Raw genomic sequence first — 21,643 nt, forward strand, 5'->3', positions numbered from 1 at the left:
TGTTGGTCATTTATAGCAACTGAGATATTCATGTAATTCTCCAAGAATCTCATAAACTAAGATACTTGAAGATTTCTTTCTCCTATATTTTATGGATCTGGCAACCAAAAGACAGGAGAAAAATGACTCATTGTAATTAATGTATTTTGTGTAATATTTTGTGTCTCCACTAAAAGCAAGTGCATATATGGATTCAGTCACTACATGTGTATACTCTGTAAGGTGTTCCTCCATTCTCAGTTTAGCTACACGATGTCAGGATTTTCCATGTTGTCATTCTCTAACATAGATTGTATGGCTTCCATGCACATTTCCAAAGAAAATACATTGCAATAACCTAGGTATATAAGCCCCTTAGGCTTCCCCAGTGGCTCAGTAGTAAAGAATCCGCCTGCAGTACAGGAGACGTGGGTTTGATCCCTGGGTCAGGAAGATTTCCTGGAGGAGGATGTGGCTGTAGTATTTCCACTGTAGTATTCTTGCCTGAAAAATCCCATGGACAGAGGAGCCTGATGGGCCATAGTCCATGGGGTCACAAAGAGTCAGACATGACTGACTGAGCATGAGCATATAACTTCCTTAGCCAATCCCACTAACAACTTAATATTGTAGCCATAATGGAGATATATATATATATATATATATATATATATATACACACACACACACATAATAAATATATCAATGTTCTGCTGGTCAAGGTTTTGTCCTTTAAGAATTATATTACAGAAATTAGATATTGAGAGCTAATCGTTCTTTATTTTTCTTTTTAAATTAAAAAAAAATGGAACACATGTCAGTTTGCATTCCTTTGTGTTGAAATATTCTTGAATGACATGATTTTATTTGTGACCCTAATAGGACTGAACATTTACTTTACTTCTGCCTTGTTTGGAAAATTGAAAGACTGGGAAGAAGAGAAACATTAGGCCGGGGTGGGGGGGGATGGATTGCTAAGATCATGACATGTTTTTCTCTGCTTAAATGTTCCCTATATTTTATTTCTAGGAGAATTAAAGTCCACATAAGTATGAGGTAGGTATTACTTGCTAAATGCTCTGAATAACATTATGCTCCTTACCCTTTATGGAAATGTATTCCAAGATTCTATGTCTTCTTTGAAAGTACTGGAAGATTGAAAATGCATCTATTTGACAGAGCTGGAGACATTAATGTCTGCTTAAATAAGCTGTCTGCTGCTTAAATTTCCAGATGCAAGAAAAAAGTGTCCTCTGGCAGCCCAGACTGAGTACGAGAACGCAGGAGGAAAACATGATAAGATAGGGAAAAACATGGAGAGAATTTTTTTAACTCAGAAATAAGCTTGTAGACAGTGAGCAGCCTGTTTTACTCCAAAGAAGAATCTAAAATTTGAATTTACATAAGAAGTGTTGGAACATGATTCTCTACACTCTCGCCTTCTGATTGATTTCACTTTTAAAAGCTTAAGGCTTAAAACTAATTAAATTAAAAGCAAGCCAGAAAAAAAAAGAGAGAGAGAGATCAAATGCTTTGATATTGCACATCTAAGGATGCTGATCTGTCGCATTATTTTCTGGAGAAGGTTAATGGAAATAAAGCCCTTTGTTTCACTCCATTAGAGAATCCCACAACTGAAGGTTGATAAAATTTGAATTTTTATGTTTGGAAATTATTTTAAAATAATTCAATTAGTGAAAGATACTATTTTATATTGCCTCATTTGGTGCTTCCTAAAGCATATTTACCTTTGTTTTTCATTTGAACCAAATAAGTTATGAAACAATTTCAGACTTTCAGATATATGGAACCAAGAGTTACATATTATGGGAAAATATGTGTATCTCTTATTCCTAAAGAAATCTGTCTTCTCAGTGGGTAAAGGACTGTAATGTTTCTTTTCTTAAATAAGGCTTCTTATGGTCAAGGACCCATAAATGAAATTATATAGTTCTTTTTTTTAATACCTCCACAATTTAGTAGAACTTGATAACTATTTAGAGCATTAAATTCTGTTTGGAGTTCTATTCTTACAGAGTTAACAAGACATTATGATGTCATTCTAGGAATATAGTGTGATAGGATTCATACAATCAGGATAAATAAGAAAGCCTGTCAAAATCCAAGTGTGAAGGATATGGTCACCATATTGAATAAGGACACGTTTGGTAACTGGAAGATTGTTTTTGATAATTGGAAGAAAACTTGTCTTCAGTCTAAGATCCTTTGAGGAAACATAGCTGATTTCTTTCTGTTTCTCTTTCCTTCCTCCAGGCTTAAAGAACACTAGGATAAATAAGTTCATAAAACTCAGAATGATTGGAAGAGAGAACTCGCTGGGGCACTCTACGAAATACTGAAAGTGGTCTTTCTTTTCTATTTGTCAAGTCAGTGATTTTCAGAGCCTGTCCTTTTGTATTTATGTTCTTAATGCTTCAGTGAGATTTAGCAAGGTACTTAAAGCTGGGACTGGGATCTTGAGAATTTAAGTATTTCATACTCTATGCGGTGGAGATTCGCATCCGCACCCTTGTCTTCACAGAAAATCAGGGAGTTAGTGTATGATGTGTTCAGAATCACCCTTCACACAGCAGAGTGCCCTTGGCTTCCTGCCATGTCCTAAGGTTAAAAAAAAGAGGGAATGCCACGATTGTTTACAGGACTGCTTTTCCTGTGGGGGATTGTGTTTAGTTCACCTCAGCTCGTTACTGATTCATGGGCTGCTATTTTGGCTAAATGAGGATGGAGGAGCAATATTAGGTGAGAGGCTAACAAAACATTCTTCAGGCTTTTCCACCACCCCTCTCCTTGCAGAGTCTTTGCTGTCAACAAAACCCAGTCAGGATAATGCCTCCCTTTCATCTCCTCCATCCACCCCCGTGAGTACTTTTCACCTATTAAGCGTCACCTGTAAAGGAACTGCATTCACTATTCATTTCTGCATTTGCACTTTACAAGGTGCTTTGCTCTTATTAAGTACCAGTCTATAAATTGTTCCACATATGTGCCTAGAGGTTTGTTCCTTTTCCTACTGCCCACTGGCAGTTGGCTTTGATTTAGTAGGGAGACATGGATCCCGCCAACATTCCTAGCTCAAGCGGAGTCTTTGGCCTGATGACAAAAATATGTCAACTTTGAAGGCACTTTGGCTGCATCATTAGACCAGTTTGTAATTAGTTTATTGAAAGGTATTGAAATCATCATTTCTGAAAGTGGACTTAGAGTTATCTTGATAGGTAAGTGTTATTTATTGAGTCTTATCCCTTTAAAAGTAAAGGTGGATTTTTCAAGAGAAATACTTTGAGGTTAATCCCAGCTGACTTCTAAGGTGTTATTTCTCTGAATAATAGAAGCATAGTTGTATTTACTTAAAAATTGTGTTTAGAGCCCAGAAGATAAGGGAGTTATTTGCATATATGGTCTGTGGTACTCATATAGTAGATGATAGAGTAGGAATCATTGGTTTATAGAAACCAATAACAAGCAACCATTATGCCTGGTGTTAATATGCAAACCCAGCCTTGAATATTCACTGGAAGGAGGGTTGCTGAAGCTGAAGCTCCAATACTTTGGCCACCTGATGTGAAGAAACCACTCATTGGAAAAGACCCTGATGCTGGGAAAGATGCTGGGAAAGAAGGAGAAGGGGATGGTAGAGGATGAGATGGTTAGATAGCATCACTGACTTGACAGACATGAATCTGAGCAAACTCTGGGAGATAGTAGAGGACAGAGGAGCCTGGTGTGCTACTGTCCATGGGGTCACAAAGAATCAGACATGACTTAGCGACTGAACAATGACAAAGTCCAAACTTACTCAATAGAAGAAGAGCATTTTTCTGTTCCACCAACCCTAGACTAGTCTGGAACTTTAATTCGGTAGCACCAGTCCAACCTATTACATACTGATAGAAAGTTTAAAATATAGTTACAGACCCACATCCACAGCTGTGTCAGCCCTTTACAACATTTGTGCCCAAGAGATTTAATTAGTTTGTACGATCATTTCTCACTGCTAACAGATGAGCTGGGGGAACATAGGTGACAAAGAGAGAAGGCTTACAATATCAAATTATTGCACACAAAAGCATCTTTTTTTCAGCATCACCTTGATTTATTTTCCTCGTCTTTTTTTTTCCTCCAATGGAAAAATAATTTCATCAAAAAACAAATATTTCTGCCAAAGTGAAATAATAATTTCATGTTATAATGCTTTCTTTTTTTAAAAAAAAGTCAACATGGAACTAGGACATGCTCTGACCACCCTCTCCTCATTTTGCTGACTACAATTTTTTAAAAATCCAGTGGCAGAAAAAAAGATATTTTCCTCAAATAGGATGACCATATTTTATTGCTCCTTTGTTTAGTAGATATTTTTCTCAATTGGGAAAAAAAGTCTAGGTGAAAAAAATTGCCTAACAAGAGAAGTAGTTTACATAGTCATAACATTTAAATTGCTGCCAAAAGAAAAAAGTGTAAAAAAAAAATTTAATGTAAAATATCACATAACTTCAAAACCCTTACCTCAGTTTTCTATCACTTAACATGTACTATAAGCCAACTTTCTACATAGGATTACAGTCCTCTATCATAAGTCCCTAGTGGTACTATGGTATATTGATACATTTAAAAAAAATGCTACTACAAAATTTTTCTTTTCATTTGTTTCTGCCTATTGTGTACTTAAGCTATAGATAATTTTTGAATAAAAAGCCTACGGTAGATATAAATGCAATAGTTAACTGATCCTGTTTGCTGATGTCCTTTTCATGGTCCACGGAAAGTGGCGGCTTTTAGTCCAGCATCTTCTCCTGTTTCTTGCCTTCCTTTTTCTTCTTCTTAGATTCTGCTGTGATTAAAATAAAAGAAAGAGAGGAAAACGTATCACATTAGTAAGCTATGAGAGAGGGAGCCACTTTTCTTATAAATGGCCAGGAATGAAATGATTAAATGCATAGACAAAGTACGTGTGTGTGTGTGTGTGTGTGTGTGTGTGTGTGTGTGTGTGTGTGTGTGTGTGTATGCATATGCATGTGCTTTTGAGAGAGAGTGCCTATGAGAATAGGCAGGAGTAATACAGCTTCCTGTATGAACACCTAAAAATGCCTGGTTTCATACTGGTTGCTCCCATTTGATAAACAACATACTGTCTGAAGGTCTCACTTAGAAAATTGAAACACAGCCAGTCTTTTTGAAAGAATAGACAGGTCACTGCTCAATGGAGAGCTACCGACGGTCTCCCAGACCCTCACTTCCCACATTCCCTTTCCATGCGACAGGTGATAAGCTTTTTTTTCCTGTCATCATTTTCAAAGTGCTTCTGCTCCTGAGTTATCCTCTCCTGATGTGTCTTCTGTTTATAATTTGGCCATCTAGTCATATATGAACGACCACCTCTGAATCTACCAAACATGGAGCTTTGACTCTACAAAGACTCCTAGCCTTGGTGAAGCAAGTAAGATGTACCAACCTGGGCTAAACCAGGTAAGTGAAACTATTAGGATTTAAACCAAAAGACTTCATCCTTTTCCATTCAGTCATCTGTCATTTCCCTTTTCCTAAGCCTAGGAGAAAACAGTATGGAATGGATATGTCAGCTTTGGCTCCAAAGATGAGAATGGTCAGCTTCACCAGGCTAGCAAGTGAAAGGATATTGCTAAGTGTTTTTCAGATATTAAATACTTTCCCCATTCAGTCCCCATAGTGGCAGAAATGTATGGGTTAGGGGCTGGAGCCAGACTGCTGGAGTTTAAATTCTGACTCTATCACTAAGTTAATGTGAGACTCTGAGAAATTTGTATATCTGTGAATCAGATTCTTCACTTGTGAATGGGCGTATGAATAGTACCACTTCATCAGGTTCATATCCAAATTTGATGAGTTGTATCAGATCCACTGAGAACAAAACATGGGACAATAACGTGGCAATAAAGGTTAGCAGTTATTATTACTGTGATAATAGACTAAGAACAAGGGGGTGATTTCTCTACACGATTAATATTCTTTGTCATCACCAAGACATTTGCACTGAGTAGGTCATTGAATGTGCTGAGCAACAGAGGACTATCAGGGCAAAAACAGTGGCCAGTAGGGACTTGTTCATGGGATCACAGGACACGTGCCCAAGAAGGTCAGAGGTTTATGATGAGAAGGGACACCTCAACCACAAATGGTGTACAAAACTCAGCTTATGCTTAAGCAGAGCTTGAACGTTTTCCATTGTTATCCTTACCATCTCTTCAGATTAGTTCTGAAGCCCATTATCTATTAGGCCTAGAAGTATTTCTGTACAAAGTAATTGTCCTAAACTTCCTTTATTCAAGCTTCAAGGGTGCAACATAGGCAATTAGGTCAGGAGTTGTGAAAATGTTGCTGAACTGCTGCTCAAGAGTATTCATTTTGTTCACAAATATCCTCAGAATTTTCCCCTCTCCATACTGAAGTAACACTCTGTTACTCTCTCTGTTTCTATTTGTCATTAGAAATGTCTCCTTTTTGACCTATTATAGGTGAGATGACCAGAACTTCCAAGTTTAAAGGTACCTCTAAGGTCAAATAAGGTTTTCTGATCAGTTTCTGAACAAATACTATCTGAACATTCAATTATCCCCAGTCTTTGGTTGGCATTTGAAGTAACAGCTGTATATTAAGATGGTATCCTCAGGGAATAATCTAGGATGACAGCTGAAATATAACTCTGATTTCCCTCGTCTCATTTTCTCCAAATCCCTTACTGGGGAAGCCTCAGTAATTTATAATCCTCTAGCCTCCAGGAGAGGATGTTTGGGGCAATAGTTTGCATGTTTTGGCTATCATGTCCCTATTTCAATATGTAAGTAAATGAATCCCACACTGATCAGGTGTTGGTAAAATTTTATTTCATAATGCTTAAAGTTACTCTGAATATTGGAAACTGTTTTATCTAAGTAATGTAGGCAACACTTTGGGAACTGGAATTTCTGCTCAGTTGTCCTTGGTAAAAGCAAGAGCACCTCTCTCTGTTACCTAAGCCTGACATTTACTTTATATTCATCAATGAACAACCATTATTGGTTGTTAATACCATTAAATTGGTATTTAACAACAATTAAAAACCAAGAAATGAACCAATTGCCCAAATAATCTGCACAATATCAATATTTTTAATGCAACTGACAAATAAGTCACCATGGCATTCCTTTGACACACTACCCACCTTAAGTCCACTCTGGGTTCAGTCTAAATAGATAAAATGAGGAGTCTTCAGTAAAAGGCAGTGGAAAGAAGAATTCGTATTTGTCTATAGTCAATTTGGTGACTTCCCTGGTGGCTCAGATGGTAAAGCGTCTGCCTGCAATGCAGCAGACCCGGGTTTGACCCCCGAGTCAGGAAGATCTCCTGGAGAAGGAAATGGCAACCCACGCCAGTATTCTCGCTTGGAAAGTCCCATGGACAGAGGAGCCTCATAGGCTGCAATCCATGGGGTCAAAAAGAGTCGGACACGACTGAGCGACTTCACTTTCACTTTCATAGTCAATTTGATTGCTCACACTGTGACCTTTATGTATATTTAGTGAGCTTTGTCACTACTTATCTCTATGGCCTCAAAAACTGATGAACATCCTCTCGAGCTTTACCCTGTCTGTGTTGTGCTGTGCTGTGGTTTTAGTCTTGTCCTACTCTTTGTGAACCTAGGGACTGTAGCCCACCAGGCTTCTCTGTCCATGGGATTCTCAGGCAAGAATACTGGAGTGGGTCACCATTCCCTCCTCCAGGACATCTTCCCAACCCAGGGATCCAACCCATGTCTCTTAAGTTTCCTGCGTTGGCAGGCAGGTTCTCTACCACTAGGGCCACCTGGTAAGCCCCAAAGATCATGGGTATGTGGCAGCTATTTTTATGGCTTCATCCCTATTTCTCTTGCTACCATCACAGATGCGTGTGACGTAAAAGACAGTAAACCAGTATGGAGGAAAAGTACGTCTGTGGTAGATTTAGTCTGAGTGGGGAGAGAATTTCTCCTCTCAGGGTTATTTCATTCTTTTTGAAAAGTATTATTTTCCAGTTTTAAAAGTAATGCCTATTTATATAAAAATAAACATATGGTAAAAAAAATTACCCATGGTTTCACAATATAGAGATAGCACTTTCAGCAACCAGGTCTATTTATGTTTCCTTGCTACAAATATATGTAATGTACTTTAAGAACATAATGACAGTTGATAGAATATATTATACTAAAAATTCTGTTATATTAGTTTCCATGCCATTGCATATACTTTGAAACATGACCAAGTAGCATTCTTTTATGACATCTCTGCCTATTTTTCTTCTTTTGTTGGCCAGTCGGCGTGTTCCCACATGTCCCCATTTTTTGTTATTATAAAGAATGAGGCAATGTGTGTTCTGCAGACAAATCACTGTATGTTTAAACTTTGCCCTAGTGTACATTATTAGCAGAGGATATACTGGGTCAAAGAACAGAGTATTTTTAAAGCTCTAGGTATGTATTGGCGTATTTCTTTCTTGCAAGAAAGTACAAATTTAAATTTTTATCAACAATTTATATAAGGCTATCACAGGGATTCTCTAGTGCTCCAGTTATTACGAATCCATCTGCCAAAACAGGGAACACAGGTTCGATCCCTGGTTAGTGAAGATTCCGCATGCCATTGGGCAGCTAAGCCCCTGCTCCACAACTACCGAACCTGCATGCCTAGAGCCCACGCTCTGCAACCAGCAACTGCAATGAGAAGCCATATATTGCAACGAAGAGTAGCCCCCACTCCCTGCAACTAGAAAAAGTCTGCTCAAAGCAATGAGGACCAGGCCCAGCAACAAATAAATACATAAATACAAATTTTAAAAAAGAATCAATCACAGCAAACTCCTTCTCAAAAGGCAAATCATCAAACAAGATGCATCATCTCCTTTCCACCCATCCACAGGTCCTTTTAGGAATAGGATTGCCACATGGTTGGTACAAGTAAACACCCACTCCCATTTCCATTATTAGGGACACCTAGAAGAAATAAGATTGTAAGCGGGAATTGAAAGAAAGACATCACAGATTTTTTTCTGAAGACTTTGAGAGGAGATGTCATTCTAAGAAGCAGAAGAGTTGAAAATTCTGGAATAAAGTAATCTCATTTCCTTAGCAAAATGTCTTGGTTTGATTTCTTTTTTTCAGATGACCTATGGCATATATAGAAAATGAAAGAAAATTAAGAGATGAAATGATTTGAGAGGGGCTTGGATTTTAACTGGGTCAACATCTCTTTGCTACTATTTCAAATAAAATGGCTTTGGGTCATTACACTGATGGGAGGAACTTTGTTAATTAGAATAGGAAAGTATATTTACCTTCTAAAGAGGTAGAATTCCTATAAGAGGAAGCTATGAACTCTCAGAAATGGACACCAAAGCTTTAGAGGTCAAGAGTCCCCGTGGACAGGGACAGCGGGCGGTGTGTCACAGAGAGTCCTAAATATAACCTGTGGAGATTCATTCAATAAATCATGAAAACTGAGTGAGGGAAAATAATCAAGTTACTGTCAAACAATAATATCACCATGTAAATAAGCCCCAAAGTCTGGATACAACCAACACCTTTGTAACGCTTCATGAACCTATTTGAAGGAATTCACCTGTGCTTAAGAATCAGCTGCCTAGTCACCTGGAAATCTCTAATTCCTTCCCAGCTGTGTTTCTGAACTGATAACAAGGCTTACTGAATTGTAAATGTACAGCTCAGTGATCCACCAGGGATCTAGGTACTAGCTGGCTCAGCTTCTCGCCACGGCACCGTTCATTGAATTCCCCAATATTTCAGGTTAAATGGGGTAATGTCTATCAAGTGGCACAATACAGGAAGAAATTTCTGTATAGTTAATAATCAAAAGTATCATCTCTTAGTTTTTTATTCTGATTATTCTCAGATATGGTTCAGTCCAACAGCTGTGTAATAAATTGTTTCCTCTTCAATTTCTTGTTTTGTAATGTCACACCATTTCTTCTTTTATGGACTCGATACATTTATAATACTTCTAGAATTATATATGGAATATATGCGTGCATGCATGCTAACTAGCTTCAGTTGTGTCCAACTCTTTGAGAACCTAATGTCTACTCTATTCATGAGATTTTCCAGGGAAGAATACTGGAGTGGATTGTCATGCCCTCCTCCAGGGGATCTTCCCAAACTAGGAACTGAACCTGCTTCTCTTGACTACTCCTGCACGGGCAGACAGGCAGATTCTTTACCAGTAGCACCACCTGGGCATATGGAATATATACATCCCACCATATATACCCACCTGCATAGAGCTGCTCCTCAGTGATGCACTCGAGCTAGTATCTGCCCTTTCCCTCACTGCCCACCTTCCCTTTGCTCATCAAGTCTATTTCATAACAACACCAACCACTCTCCTCTCTACCTGCCCTGCTACACAAGTTTACTTTTGACATCAAGTACAGTACATTAAAAATAGTATAATTCTGTGTCAAAATGCAGACTAAACGTGTCTGGACCCTTTGAGCAACCTCTGTTTGCCCGCATTCACTTAGGGGTGACTCAACACTTAACTGCGTTGCCTCAAAATAGCAAGTTCAGCTATGAAAGCATGGTGAGTAATATGGACTTAACAGAGGGTTTAGTGGAGATGAGGAAATTATTTCATCAACTACCCAGAGCAAGTTTAGTAAATGTCCCTAAGCAGGCCAGCTATTTTCCAAAGCAACTCCCCTTGGATCAGTAAATGAAGCTCTTCTCCCTTCACCCAGAGACTCCTCTTTTCAGCCTCCTTTCCCTCTTATCCCTCTGTTTTTTCCTCTTTGAAGGAAAAAGCTGAGACCACTACTGGCTTCTCCAACCCATCAAGAAAGGAATCCTCTCCAGGATGTGCTTTCTTTGTAGGGTAGAAGCGAGTGTGCTGGGGTCACTCCTAGATCTGACCTATGCACACGGGTATACCAGGAAGAGAGTTACCAAGTCAAACCCCTCTTTTAACTCAGCTCATTCATATTGTCCTTATGTATCAGTCACAGCTATTCATATGTCTGGAAATGTAAAAAAAAAAAAAACACCACTGGAAATGTTTGTGGACTTTTCCTCTGAGAGTCACGAGAGAGAAGAACAGCAAAGAAAGGAATCAAGAGATACTTCATCTGTATGTCCTTTAATCCAGGGTTTTCTCACTTGTATACAGTTACAGAAGGAAAACAAAAAGCTGTGTGTGTTGTGGGTGTGTATTTGTATTCATATTCAGCAGCTACGTTGTTTTTTTCACCTTTGGCCCAAAAAAGTGTCTAAGTACTGAAGAAAATTCAAGAGAGGCAAATACAGCTAGAGCAAATAAAACTTGGCAAAGAATATGTAATTTTATGGAGGTAGCTTTGAGAATGTTGGGATAATTATGGCCATATATTTGTGGGCTCAATAGCACCCAATTCTGATACCTGTGTTAGAGACTTGGTGTGTGCCTGTGTGTGTGTGTGTGTGTGTTTGGTTTGATTTGGCAGTCACTAGATGCTGTCATTCTTGGTGATCCTGCTGGCTCTATCTCCATTCCCTAGCTACCTTGAAGCACTCTGTAAGTCAGAATAGAGGATATACTGAAATCCACGTGTCTCTGTCTCTCTAACACACAGACACACACACAGAAAGACACAGACAACCACAGATGGTGGAACGAATGTCTAGGCTTCTGTTCAGCAAAGCGTCTTCTCCTTCCTCAGTCCACAGGCCCCTCTCAACACCTTACACTTCCTGACAGTGACCTCCCCACACAGAGTAACTGACCTCTTCTACATCAAAAGCAGAAAGCATACTTCTTTCCAATATGATATTTAAATGTTTAAAACCTTATTTCTGCAATAATGAGGGCATAGGTAGAAAATTTACCTTATTATAAAATAGTATAAGTTATATGGTAGCCTAAATCAGAAATGAAATGTATTTTTATAAACAATAAGTAGTTCCCACTAAGTACATCATTATTTTTCTGTTATCATATCTAATGTTTAATATTAAATGACTGGTGCTATTGGAAACTCAAATTATGATTTATGGAGAAGGGGAAAAGCTTCAACTCTAGAATATTTGAAAACTCAGTAAGTACAGCTCCATGAATCATTTTTAATTCACTCATATTTTTTTTGGTTCCTATATGTATATGTATACATTATATATATATATACACATTATAAATATATATACATATATACATACATATATATATATGTATGTATGTATTAGAATCAGTTGTGATGGGCTGAATTATGTCCCCCTCAAAAATTCCTACTGAATTCCTAACCCCTCAGAGTGTGAACATACTTGGAGACAAAGTTGTTACAGAGGTAAAGAGGTTAAAATGAGGTCATTAGAGTGGGTCCTACCCCAGTATGAGCAGTGTCCTTGTAGTAAGAGGAAATTTGGACACAGACAACCCCACGAAGAGGAGAGCAATCTGTGAGCTGAGGAAAGCAGTCTGGAGCAGGCTCTTCCCTCACAGTATTGAGAGGGAATCAATCCTGCTAAAACCTTGTGAAAAAATTAATTTCTGCTGTATAAGCCACCCAGCTTGTGGCGCTTTGTTATAGCGGTGAGAGTAAACGAATGCATCCGTGAACTAGATGACACTAGCTGCCCTTTTTGTATATCCTTCAGATAACCCTCACTAGTTGCAGAGGTGCAAAATATACCTGAGTTTATTGTTATTTTTTAAAAAAGTCCCCCAGATTTTAATTAACATCATTTGAATATGTGACTTGGGGACAGTACACTGCAGGACTGTATGCGCATGTGTGGTTTCACAGCTGCTCCAGGCATTAACCCATCACCGGTCTCCATGCCTGTCCTCCAGATTTAGAGCAGGTGAGCTGTGTTTCAACAACACTCAGTTCCACCCTGCCTCCACGCACACAATGCTCTGTCTACAGCAGCAGCAAGTAGGTTCAACTTCTCTACATGTTTTTAAACAGCAGTCTTCATAGCAGCTTAATTTATTACTCTGGTGCATGTCAACAAAGGTCTGAAAATAAAGCTTTCCTGTTTTCTGTAGAATGAGAATCATCCCTGGAATTATTTTCACCTTGCAAGAGCAAGCGCCAAGAATGTGTGGGCCTGTGGTAAACAGCTCTGGGCCTTGCCCTCTGTGTGACCCAGCAGCAGGACACTGGGAAAATGTTTACCTGCTTCTTGCCCTTTGGATTTCTGATGAGCTATTCTATAAATACTCCATTTTCCTCTAGAAAAAAATCTTTCTTTCCCCCTGCCTCTTTGAGCTGAGCAACAGCCAGCCTGCTTTGATTTCCCTGTAGGTTGCTGAAGGCTGTGCAATGCGGCAGAGCTGGCTGGAGTCACCGGGAACGTACAGAACGTCTCTACAGCAGCACCGGTGCCTTGGATCCTGGGGAAGCACGAGTATCTCAGAGTGGAGAGAAGGTAGCCCCAAATCCAGCCCTGGGTGGAGCCTGGGAGGCCACCGAGTGTAATGGGGCGCCTGGCACTTCTGTGTCTTACTCTGGAGGAAGTCAGCCCCTTTGTAGGACCCTCGTTTGAGAAAAGTGGCACTAAAAGTTATCATGTGCTCCCATGTGATTATTATACAAAGAAAAGATGAGTCAAAAGTATCTGATGCAACTCAATGGTAAATGACCCCAAACATACTAATGTTTTAGAGTTCAGTTCAGTTCAGTCACTCAGTCATGTCCAACTCTTTGCTACCCCTTGGACTGCAGCACGCCAGGCCTCCCTGTCTATCACCAACTCCCAGAGTTCCCTCAAACTCATGTCCATTGAGTTGGTGATGCCATCCAACCATCTCATCCTCTGTTGTCCCCTTCTCCTCCCGCCTTCAATTTTTCCCAAAATCAGGGTCTTTTCCAAGAGTCAGTTCTTCTCATCAGGTAGCCAAAGTATTGGAGTTTCAGCTTCAGCATCAGTCCTTCCAATGAATAGTCAGGACTGAACTCCTTTAGGATGGACTGGCTGGATCTCCTTGCAGTCTGAGAGACTCTCAAGAATCTTCTTCAACATCACAGTTCAAAAGCATCAATTCTTTAGTGCTCAGCTTCATTTATAGTCCAACTCTCACACCCACACATAACTACTGGAAAAACCATAGCTTTGACTAGATGGACCTTTTTTGGCAATGTAATGTCTCTGCTTTTTAATATGCTGTCTCAGTTCAGTTCAGTCACTCAGTCATGTCTGACTTTTTGCGACCCCATGAATTGCAGCCCACCAGGCCTCCCTGTCCATCACCAATTCCTGGAGTTTACTCAAACTCATGTCCATCAAGTCGGTGATGCCATCCAGCCATCTCATCCTCTGTCAACCCCTTCTCCTCCTGACCCCAATCCCTCCTACCATCAGGGTCTTTTCCAAGGAGTCAACTCTTCACATGAGGTGGCCAAAGTATTGGAGTTTCAGCTTGAGCATCAGTCCTTCCAATGAACACCCAGGACTGATCTCCTTTAGAATGGACTGGTTGGATCTCCTTGCAGTCCAAGGGACTCTCAAGAGTCTTCTCCAACACCACAGTTCAAAAGCATCAATTCTTCAGCACTCAGCTTTCTTCACAGTCCAACTCTCACATCCATACATGACCACTGGAAAAACCATACCCTTGACTAGAGGGACCTTTGTTGGCAAAGTTATGTCTCTGCTTTTTAATACGCTATCTAGGTTGGTCATAAATTTCCTTCCAAGGAGCAAGCGTCTTTTAATTTCATGGCTTCAGTCACCATCTGCAGTGATTTTGGAGCCCCCCAAAACAAAGTATGTCACTGTTTCCACTGTTTCCCCTTTTATTTGCCATAAAGTGATGGGACCAGATGCCATGATCTTAGTTTTCTGAATGCTGAGTTTTAAGCCAACTTTTTCACTTTCCTCTTTCACTTTCATCAAGAGGCTCTTTAGTTCTTTTTCGCTTTCTGCCATAAGGGTGGACAAAAACCTAAACTATTCAGTTATTTTAGAATAATACCTAAAGAGATCCCATAGGAAGCAATTTAGGAAGAATTGGTATAATAGAGAAGAACTCTGGACACAGACTCTCTTGACTTCAAGCCTAGCCCCTCACTGGCTAGTGACCTTGTGCAAGTTGAAGCCTTAGTGTCCTGATTTGTAAAATGCAAACCAAACTCCTTGGGGCTGCTGTGGGGACCAAGTGAGGCAGTGTGTGCTAAAGGCTCAGTATAATGCCTTTCCGGGTTTCCCAGGTGGCTCAGGGTAAAGAATCTTGGTAAAAATTCTTGGGTAAAGAATCTGCCTGCAAAGCAAGAGACACAAGAGATGCGGGTTCGATCCCTGGGTTGGGACGATCCCTTGGAGGAGGACATGGCAACCCACTCCAGTATTCATGCCTGGAGAATCCCATGGACAGAGGAGCCTGGCGGGCTGCAGTCCATAGGGTCACAAAGAGTCAGACACAACTGCAGTGACTGAGCACACACAGGCATAGTGCCTTTCCCATTGTACTCAGTAAACAGCAACTACTCTTGTTATGCTCAAGAAATGCTGACGATAATAGCTGCAACCTAAAACATGAAGCTGAAATTCTCAATCCAGAAGTTAAAGAGGAAAAATGCAGAAGCTTCAGGGGGAAATAAAAAGAAGGTCCCTCAACCCAGTATCTAATTAGTGCAAACATTGTTCTATTATGCAGCCTTCCTTGATACTAATTATTATATAGCTGTTTTGTGTGTACGCAGCTAATGAGCCTCTGAACATGGAATTTACCAAGGGAGATGAAAGGAGATAAACAGCATGAAGTGAACCCTACAAATATTTATAGCTGCTAGACCTCACAGCTGTCCTGGCAATTAGAAGCAAAAATTCTTTAATAAGGATGGGAGTAAAATACCCAGGTGACTCTTCTTCCAAGTGAACGCCCTATGCTTTAACTGTGATTCTCTGTACATTTTTGTTGCAGCCAATGAGTGAACGGTGTGCTTTAGTGAGCCAGACCAGGATAGTTGATTTACTTGGACACATCATTCAGGGAATTCCCTGGTAACTCAGTTAGTAAAGAATCTGCCTGCAGTGCAGGAGACCCAGGTTCGATCCCTGGGTCGGGAAGATCCCCTGGAGAAAGAAATGTCAACCCACTCTGGTATTCTTCCTGGAAAATCCCTGGACGTAGACAAGATGTCCCATCTTGGACAATGGGGTCACAAGAGTTGGACATGACTTAGCGACTAAACCACCACCACCATTCATTCATCGAGTCAGTACCATTTGTTGAGCTCCTCTCAGGGACTAAGGACCTGAGTTGTAGTAACTTGCATAGGTGAATTGGGTTGTGGCTCCTGACCTCCAGAGCTCCAGTGTGGGACAAGGCAGACATGTACCTTCTGCAGAGGCAGTGATGACTGTCTTATCACAGGGGCCAGCTCTTAGAGATAAGGCAGTCACTGCAGGCTTGGGCAGGGAAGTCTGGCAAGTTCTCATAGGGATCTCCTTTCTAATCCTCAACAAAAACAAGCTCTTTTTGGCCTCAGAACTCTGAACTTCCCCTTGTTTTATTTAGAATAGTAGTGTGGCTTTGTTTTCTTGGTCTCAAAAATCACTGCAGATAGTGACTGCAGCCATGAAATTAAAAGATGCTTTCTCCGTGGAAGAAAAGCTATGACAAACCTAGACAGTGTATTAAAAAGCAGAGATATTACTTTTCAGACAAAGGCCATATAGTCAAAGCTATGGTTTTTCCAATAATGTATGAATGTGAGAGTTGGACCATAAAGAAGGCTTAGCACTATAGAATTGATGCTTTTGAATTGTGGTATTAGAGAAGACTCTTGAGAGTCCCTTGGACTGCAAGGAGATCAAACCAGTCAATCCTATAGGAAACAAATCCTGAATATTCACTGGAAGGACTAATGCTGAAGCTGAAACTCTAATACTTTGGCCACCTGATGGGAAGAACTGACTCACTGGAAAAGACCCCTGATGTTCGGAAAGATTGAAGGCAGGAGGAAAAGGGGGTGACAGAGAATGAGATGGTTGGATGGCATCATCGACTTGATGGACATGAGTTTGCACAAGCTCTGGGAGATGGAGAAGGACAGGGAAGCCTGGCATGCTGCAGTCCATGAAGTCGCTAAGAGTTGGACACGACTGAGCGATTGAACAACAAAACATTGTGGCTAGCTGCTATTTATCTTCAAGTCCAGGTTCAAAAGTGACCTCTCAAAGGTCCTCTCCCCAGTTACACTGTCTTAGCCCACTTCCCTCTTGGTCACTCTAACACTTGGCTCTTTAGTTAAGACCACTTTCTTCAATATGTAGTTCTCATTTTAATTATTAGTTGTTTATTTTGATCACTATTATCCACCCACTATCACCACTAGAACACAGAAATAAGAGGGAAGGAGACATTTAATATCAGTAGCACCTAAGATGCAATCTGCAAGCTCTTAATAGATTTTATAAATAAATGAATACATTGGGAGCTATGTCAAAGGACAGCATGCTTCTCTCAGAACACTTGGAGCTCCCTGCAGTACACTGGGATTTATCCTCCTTCTACTGCACTTCTGGTCCATAGAGGTCACTGTATCCCTGGTGCTGATCTAACCTACAGCACCCACTGCATAAATGTTTGCTGAATAAACAAGCTGGGTTTTACAGAATGAAATGTATAAAGCATAGGAGAAGGGAAACAGGTCAAAAGTTTCTAGAATAACAGGTATAGAGAAATGGACATATAACAAATCATGGCCCATGGATCCATCTGTGGGAGTTTGGTGTGGTTGGGGCGGAGTCTATGAGCAATGCCTGGAGCAAGGATCCAGGAAGAGCCAAGCTGGATGATGCCTGAGCAGCAAGTCCTGCTAAGGAGCCAGGATCTGATTCTGTGCTCATAGCAGTGATGCTCAAAGAGGGATTTAAGGAAGAATAAGTGGGTCTGAAAATCATTACTTTTCTTAGATAAGAAATTGAGAGGCCTATATGGAATAGATACAGGGGTAGGAGGTATATGTAATGCAGGAAATCTAGAGTCAGGCTGCCTTATATTTAAGTCCTGGCTCCGCTGCCTATTATCTGTATCACCTTATACTAGGCATTTAAGTTGTCTAAGCCATAGTTACCATATATGTAAAATTGGGGATGGTCATAGTAACTATTTCACAGAGATTTTGTGAATATTCAATGACAATGTATGAGCATTTACCCAACTATAATAAAAATCTATCAGGCTCTCAGGCTTCCCTGGTAGCTCAGCTGGTAAAGAACCTGCCTGTAATGGAAGAGACCCAGTTCAGTTTCTGGGTTGGGGAGATCCCCTAGAGAAGTGATAAGCAATTCACTCCAGTATTCTTACCTAGAGAATCCCATGGACAGAGGAGCCTGGTGGGCTATAGTCCATAGGGTCACAAAGAGTCAGACACGACTGAAGCAACTTAGCACGCACACACCAGGCTCTCACAAAATATTAACTCTAGTCACTATAGGTGTAAATCACCATAATTCTTTTGCCTGAAAAAGTGCTGAGGGAAACACCCACCTCAAGAAATCCATTTGGAAGGAAGGAAACATTCTACAAAATACTGCACATTTATCAAAGATTTTTACATAAAGTACTTTTATCTATGCAACGTGCTATGAGATATTCATGGTAGATTTTAGTTTCCAGAAGACAAAACAGATATTCTAATAAAAGAGGGGTAGATTTAGATTTTCTCACTTCAAGAACAGTATCATGGGAAATAAAATAGACATTCAAGGAGTGCCACAAGCAGAATGAAAAAGAAATGAAAACCTTGAGGCCAAACTGAGTAAGACTGTTTCTTCCTGGTCAAAAAGAACAAATTCCCAGGAGTTCTCTTTCTGGTCACATGCAAGGGCAGCAGCCATCGAGCCCCCAGGGATCTCAGAGAGGAGGAAGCCCCTCCCAGACTGGCCGGCACTGGGATTCTGTGCGCTCACCTCTCTGAACACGTTCAAAGTCTCTCAGCCTAGCAAAGCTCACAGAGTAGCTCCATGCTCATTCCCAAGGGACGTCAGAGCCCAGAAAATAGAAAGAAACGTTGGGGAGTGTCTTTTATCTTTAAAAGAACTAACCAAAGAATCTATTTAGCGGGAGAGAATTGAGAATGCGGGAAATATCACTTTACTGACCCCCTTTCCCATTTAACGATCAACTGCCAAACGCTGTGCCCTGCACACTGCCGAGTCTCACACTTAAATGGCTGCCGTGCTTTTGATCTTTAAAGATGAATCGTCAAAGCTGAGAAGCCTAGGAAATCATCCAAAAAAAGAGAGAGCATCAACGTAGCGAAGCTTTTAGAAATAGCCGGGAAGAAATAAAAGGAATCAGGGTTAGCGAGAGCAGGGAAACTGGACAAGGACTTGGCACCAGCAGAGTGTACATTGGTGGACAGGATGGCAGGAGGGATTAGCGTTGTTGCCTGGACCACCTGTGACACAGCCATCCATCCGTGTGCTCCTCACCCTGCCTCTCCGGGAAACCATTTGTCCATGCCCTCTGTCACACAAACTCGGAAGCAGACACATGCCAAGCTGGGATGTCAGAATCGAAAGGAGTTCCACAATACTTTCTAGTATTTGTGTATCTTGTTCATAAAGCAACAAAAGATTTCCATGTCAAGGAAAACTCAAGATTCTAGAATGATCCAACATGATCATGGTGCTATATCATTTGTGGCGCCTAGGAGGACCTCAGCTCATCTAGGTGCCTCCCACACAAGTCCCCTCCTCGGCCTCTTCTCTGACTCTGCACTCAGGTGATAGCTACCAGCAGCCTGCTCCCCTGGGCTGCACCTGTGCCCACAGACAGGCCAGCCTGGAGGACCCCAGCTCCCCCACAGATAGGCCATCCTGCCAGCCTCACTCAGCTGGACCACCTTCTAAGTCTACGGTGAGTCCGTCCTCCAAGGAGACCATGGAGAAACACTCACTGCCCTCTGAAGGGTTCTCTGCTCTGAACTTTGATACAGCACTGTCAACCCTTACTGGCCACATTTCCAACCTTCTGCCCTTGCTCAACAGCTCAAATATTCCTGTACATTATTTTCAAACTGAAAAGACCAAAATGACTCAACAAAGAATGACTGCTGGTCCCAGTAAGGAAAGACCTCTCTCTATAGGTGCTTCCCTGATAGCTCAGTTGGTAAAGAACCCGCCTGTGATGCAGGAGATCCCAGTGCGATTCCTGGGTGCGGAGGTTCTGCTGGAGAAGGGATAGGCTACCCATTCCAGTATTCTTGGGCTTCCCTTGTGGCTCAGCTGGTAAAGAATCCACCTGCAATGTGGGAGACCTGGCTTCAATCCCTGGGTTGGGAAGATCCCCTGGAGAAGGGAAAGGCTACCCACTCCAGTATTCTGGTCTGGAGAATTCCATGGACTGTATAGTCCATGGGGTCGCAAAGAGTCAGACATGACTGAGGGACTTTCACTTTCTTTCTTTCTCTCTATAGTTTGGTTCTCAACTGGTCCAGTGTGATTTTTCTCCAAGAAATGTCATCAGTGCCTCTTCTAGCCCAATAGGAGAGAAGGGTAGGTCTAATGATACACTCTAACACATACTCCCTGGAGGATCCACTCACTGAATACCAATTCAAATCCTTTTCAGCTTCTCCTTTGTATTTATAAGCAAAGTTTAGAAAGTTTTAGACATTTCCCAGACCCTCTTGCAGCAGAATTTTATATGTGACCTAGTTTCCACCATGCAGGCACTCTTAAATGAGTCTTAGAGCAGAACAAGCAGAAAATAAGGCCAAATTTGGGGAGACTGGACATTTTGGCAAGAAGGGAGGTAGAAGTGTTTGGCTTTGGGGGTACAGAGAGGGTGAAGCTTCCAGTGTCCAACTCAGTATTATATGCGTCAAGCAGTGGGTACTTTCAGCAAGAGGGTCTCTGTTCTATCAGTCACGTATGGTGTGATTAGACATTTCTCCTGGATCTGATGTCTTCTCAGCAATATTGCTGAATCCAAGTCAAATCCTCTGGCCCTTCCGGAGAGTCTGTGAGCTATATAAAACTCTTCAATCAACCCCTTTCTGCTTCACTAGCTAGAATAGATCTTGCTGCAGCTAAAATCTCTTCGACAGACACAGGATTTTCTTAATTAAAATTTTTAATTAATACTCTGAATCTCTTTTCCTAAGAAATTAAAATCTTAAGTGTCCAACACTATGACTCACTAATTTCTCCCTGCCAGATTCTGGCAGCAATTAAGCAAATTCCAGTTATAATTTCTCAGTCAATGACCCTCCCCAGAGCAATCTGTCCTTACCCCAGGAAAGCTACATTTCAATTCTACATCTTCCAATTCTTAAGTCTGTATAGGATATAAATATTCTCCCTTCTTCTGGGTGTATAATTCAGAAGTGAATGACTAAAAGCTCTTTTCAGATTAAGTGGGATTCCAACACAAGAGAACCTTTAGATAAGGATCTAAAAGTTTCACTGAAACTTCGAACCAAGGCTAGAGTATAGCATTTGTACAATATTGCCAGAGCAGTAAGAAGAACCACTTGTTTACCTCAAAAGCTAATGCTGTGAGAATGAAGCTCTATGAATTTTAAGACAATTTTTAACCAAATCAAGTGAGATATTTAGTAATTTGCCAAAATTTATATGGCAATTCTAGATATTAAGTACCTCCTCTCTCCAGGCAAGTCCTTCAGTCTTTTAACCTCATTAATAAGCAAGTCA

At 40.8% G+C, this 21,643-nt stretch overlaps 1 protein-coding gene across 2 annotated transcripts in view; it reads right to left on the minus strand.

The window, feature by feature from the left end:
• Window positions 1–4,101: 4,101 nt before the first annotated feature.
• The window catches only part of PTN (pleiotrophin), a 106,679-nt gene continuing 89,137 nt past the window's right edge, over window positions 4,102–21,643 (minus strand). The window contains exon 5 of one of the 2 annotated variants that reach the window (XM_068972892.1): window positions 4,102–4,825. In XM_068972892.1, coding sequence (XP_068828993.1) covers window positions 4,773–4,825 — 53 coding nt within the window. In that variant the 3' untranslated portion in view covers window positions 4,102–4,772. Of the gene's footprint in view, window positions 4,829–21,643 lie in introns of both variants that reach the window. The other variant, XM_068972891.1, reaches the window with a different exon arrangement.

Source organism: Capricornis sumatraensis, chromosome 5 (genome assembly GCF_032405125.1).
Source record: "Capricornis sumatraensis isolate serow.1 chromosome 5, serow.2, whole genome shotgun sequence".
NCBI classification, from domain to species: Eukaryota; Metazoa; Chordata; class Mammalia; order Artiodactyla; family Bovidae; genus Capricornis; species Capricornis sumatraensis.